A 4034-nucleotide genomic window follows, 5' to 3' on the forward strand; every position below is an offset into this window, starting at 1 on the left:
TAGAGATGGGGTTTCACCATGTTGACCAGGATGGTCTCGATCTCTTGACCTCGTGATCCACCCGCCTCGGCCTCCCAAAGTGCTGGGATTACAGGCTTGAGCCACCGCGCCCGGCCTGAGACAAAGTCTTACTGTGTTGCCCAGGCTAGTCGCAAACTCCTGAGCTCAAGCGATTGATCCCCCCACCTTGGCCTCCCAGAATGCTGGGATTACAGGCATGAACCACCATGCCCAGCTGTGCCTGGCTTTCTTACCAGATTGTCATCTCCTTGAGGCCAGAGACTCTTACTTGTCTTTGTAATGCCCTTCCATGTCTAGCACAGTGTCCATACATTAAGTTTTCAATAAATATTATGTTAATTCAATTGAAATTTATTTTTTGACCTCTTTTCTCTGCAGGGAAGAGAAGCATGCAACAATTAGATCCCTCACCAGCTCGAAAACTGCTCAAGCTTCAGCTACAGAACCCACCTGCCACACGTGGATCTGGATCTTGTCAGTGACCTTATGAGCTTTTCTGCCACAAGGCGCCCGAGAGGAGAGGAATGGGAAGAGTGCCCCAGAACGTGGTGACTATGTGATTTCTGCTCTGTTGCCTTTGAAGATAACTGGCAGGACTGACTGTAGAGCACTTTGACTTTTTTCAAAAAGTGATGGAATGTATGCATCCAAATGAACATTGCATAGACATTTTTCACAGGAATGTGCAAAATGCTTGAAAGCTTAAACTTCTTTTTTGAAATGATCTTCAGATCCAGTGGCTCATTCTTTTATCCTTATCCTGTGAAGATGTTTTTCAGGTTTTGAAACAATCTAAAAGTCATTTAGGACAAAGTCTAAGGAAACATTTTAGTGGCCAAGTTAGATTCTGGTTGTAAAGGAATGATACTAATTTTCTAGTATAGCTCTGAAGGTGATTTTAGGTAGAAGAGTTTTGAGGCTGGGTGCAATGGCTCACATCTGTAATCCTAGCACTTTGGGAGGCTGAGGCGGGTGGATTGCTTGAGCCCAGGAGTTTAAGACCAGTCTGAGAAATAAGGTGAAACCCTGTCTACAAAAATACAAAAAGGTGGGTGTGGTGACATGTGCCTATAGTGCTGGCTACTCAAAAGGCTGAGGTGAGAGGATTGCTTGAGCCCAGGAGGTTGAGGCTGCAGTGAGCCCTGATTGCACCACTGCACTCCAGCTTGAGTGACAGCGTTAAACCCTGTCTTTTATTTATTTTTTTTTTTGAGATGGAGTTTTGCTATTGTTGCCTAGGCTGGAGTGCAATGGCGAGACCTTGGCTCACTGCAACCTCCGCCTCCTGGGTTCAAGCGATTCTCCTGCCCAGCCTCCTGAGTAGCTGGGATTACAGGCACCTACCACCAGGCTAATTGATTCTGTCTTTAAAAAAAAATTGTCAGGCGAGGTGGCTCATGCCTGTATCCCAGCACTTTGGGAGGCTAAGGCTGGCTGATCACCTGAGGTCAGGAGTTCGAAACCAGACTGACCAACATGGAGAAATCCCGTCTCTACTAAAAATACAAAAATTAGCTGGGCATGGTGGCAGATACCTGTAGTCCCAGCTACTTGGGAGGCTGAGGCAGTAGAATTGCTTCAACCCAGGAGGTGGAGGTTGCAGTGAGCCGAGATTGCACCACTGCATTTCAGCCTGGGTGACAGAGTGAGACTCCATCTCAAAAAAAAATTTAAAATGGTAAAAAAAAAAAAATGAAAATAAAAAAGTTATGAGCATTATTTGCAGCATTGGGATATATATATCACTTCACAAGATGTCCAATTTGAAGGAATACCACTCATTCTCTATGTCCTATTGTATGCAGTGTGCTTCAGTTTTTAATACTGAGTTGACCTAAATCCTGGATTCATAACAAGAAAGGCCTAAGTACTACTATTCATTGTTCTATTTGTTTATAATCTGTATTGTAAAATTTCACATAATTAAAAGCTTTCCCTTGTCTTTGTCTATGTTTTGGGTGTATAAACAATTAAAAAGACAGGGAGGCCAGGCATGGTGGCTCACGCCTGTAATCCCAGCATTTTGGGGGGCTGAAGCAGGTGGATCACTTGAAGTCAGGAGTCTGAGACCAGCCTGGCCAACATGGTGAATCCCTATATCTAATAAAAATATAAAAAATTAGCCATGTGTGAGGGCATACACCTGTAATCCCAGCTACTTGGGAGGCTGAGGCAGGAGAATCGCTTGAACCCGGAAGGCAGAGCTTGCAGTAAGCCAAGATAGCACCACTGCACTCTAGCCTGGGCAAAAAAGCGAGACTCCATCTCAAAAAAATAAAAAGAGGAAATAGGATTCTTTGCCAAGATGCTGAAGTGAGCAGTAGTATTGAGATATACCTGTGCATCAATTACCAGTAGAATACCAACGAGGCCAGGCACTTTGGAAGGCAGAGGTGAGTGGGTTGCTTGAGCCCAGGAGTTTGAGACCAGCCGTGGGCAGCATGGCAAAACTCTATCTACAGAAAATGCAAAGATTAGCCGAGAGTGGTGATGCATACCTGTAGTTCAAGCTACTTGGGAGGCTGGGGTGAGAGGATCAATTGAGCCTGGAAGGCCAAGGCTGAAGTAAGACATGATCACACAACTCCAGCCAGGTGAAATCCTGTCTCTACAAAAAATATAAAAAGTTAGCTGGGAGTGGTGATGTGTGCCGGTAGTAACATTCCAGCCTGGACAACAGAGTGAGACCCTATCTCAAAAAAAAAAAAAAAAATGGCACACGCAAAAAACCCACCATCTAATTTATTGCTTATTATGCATCTTATTCTGGCCAGGTATGGTGGCTCACACCTGTAATGCAGCATTTTGGGAGACCAAAGTGGAAAGACCACTTGAGGCTAGGAGTTCAAGATCAGCCTAGGCAAGATGTTGAGACCCCCGTCCCTCCAAAAAAAAATCGAAAATTAGCCAGGCTTGATGGTGCGTGGCTGTAGTCCTCATGCCTGTAGTCCCAGCTACTCAGGAAGCTGAGGGGGGAAGATACCTTGAGCTCAGGAGTTCAAGGCTGCCATGAGCTATGATCGTGCCACTGTACTGCAGCCTGGATAACAGCAAGACCCTGCTTCAATAAATAAATCCAGGCAGTAGTGCCATGGCACGCTCATGGCTCACTGGACCCTCAACCTCATGGGCTCAAGCAATTCTCCCACCTCAGCCTCCCAAACAGCTGGTACTACAGGTGTGTACCACCATACTGAGTAATTTTTTTTTTTTTTTTGAGATAGTCTCCCTCTGTCACCCAGGCTGAAGTGCAGTGGCACCATCTCAGCTCACTGCAACCTCTACCTCCCAGGTTTAAGTGATTCCCCTGCCTCAGCCTCTTCCTGAGTAGCTGGGACTACAGGCATGCATCACCATGCCCAGCTAATTTTTGTATTTTTACTAGAGATGGGGTTTTACCACGTTGGCCAGGCTGGTCTGGAACTTCTGACTTCAGGTGATTCACCCGTCTTGGCCTCCCAAAGTGCCAGGATTACCGGCATGAGCCACAGTGCCCGGCCTAACTTTTGTACTTTTGTAGGAACAGGGTTTCTCCATGTTACCCAGGCTGGTCTTGAACTGGACTCAAGGTACCCACCTACCTCAGCCTCCCAAAATGCTGAGATTGCAAGTGTGAGCCACCGTGTTCAGCCAAAATAAAATGTTTCTTATTCTCTGATCCCACTAAAGGGACAAATCCCATTTCAGTTAAACACCCAGTCATAATCTTAAGTCTTAAAGCTTGGCGCAAGTTCCAGTTAATGAGAGATGACATCTCCTTGCTTTGACCTACATTTGTTCTTTATTCCTTTATATATTTACCGAGTATCTACATATGCCACACACAGTTCTAGGACTGGAGGAGGGGGCAAAGAGCAAAAACACATGGGTTCTCCCTCATGATGCTCAGTTTGCTGAAGACACAGGGAACAAAAGAGAACTGCAGAAGAGATATTTTAGCTGACTTGGGAAAGATGGAGTTAAATGGGGCAAGTATTTCAGGCAAAAGGAGAAGCAATTTTCTTTTTTTTTTT

At 45.4% G+C, this 4034-nt stretch overlaps 1 protein-coding gene across 3 annotated transcripts in view; it reads left to right on the forward strand.

The window, feature by feature from the left end:
* The window catches only part of DSN1 (DSN1 component of MIS12 kinetochore complex), a 19286-nt gene extending 18226 nt beyond the window's left edge, over positions 1–1060 (forward strand). For all 3 annotated transcript variants that reach the window (XM_017512466.2, XM_017512485.2, XM_017512475.2), the window contains one exon: positions 400–1060. In XM_017512466.2, the coding sequence (XP_017367955.1) occupies positions 400–503 (104 nt within the window). In that variant the 3' untranslated portion in view covers positions 504–1060. The remainder of the gene's footprint in view (positions 1–399) is intronic.
* The last annotated feature ends 2974 nt before the right edge of the window (positions 1061–4034 follow it).

Source organism: Cebus imitator, unplaced genomic scaffold, assembly GCF_001604975.1.
Source record: "Cebus imitator isolate Cc_AM_T3 unplaced genomic scaffold, Cebus_imitator-1.0 Scaffold18, whole genome shotgun sequence".
Taxonomy (NCBI): Eukaryota; Metazoa; Chordata; class Mammalia; order Primates; family Cebidae; genus Cebus; species Cebus imitator.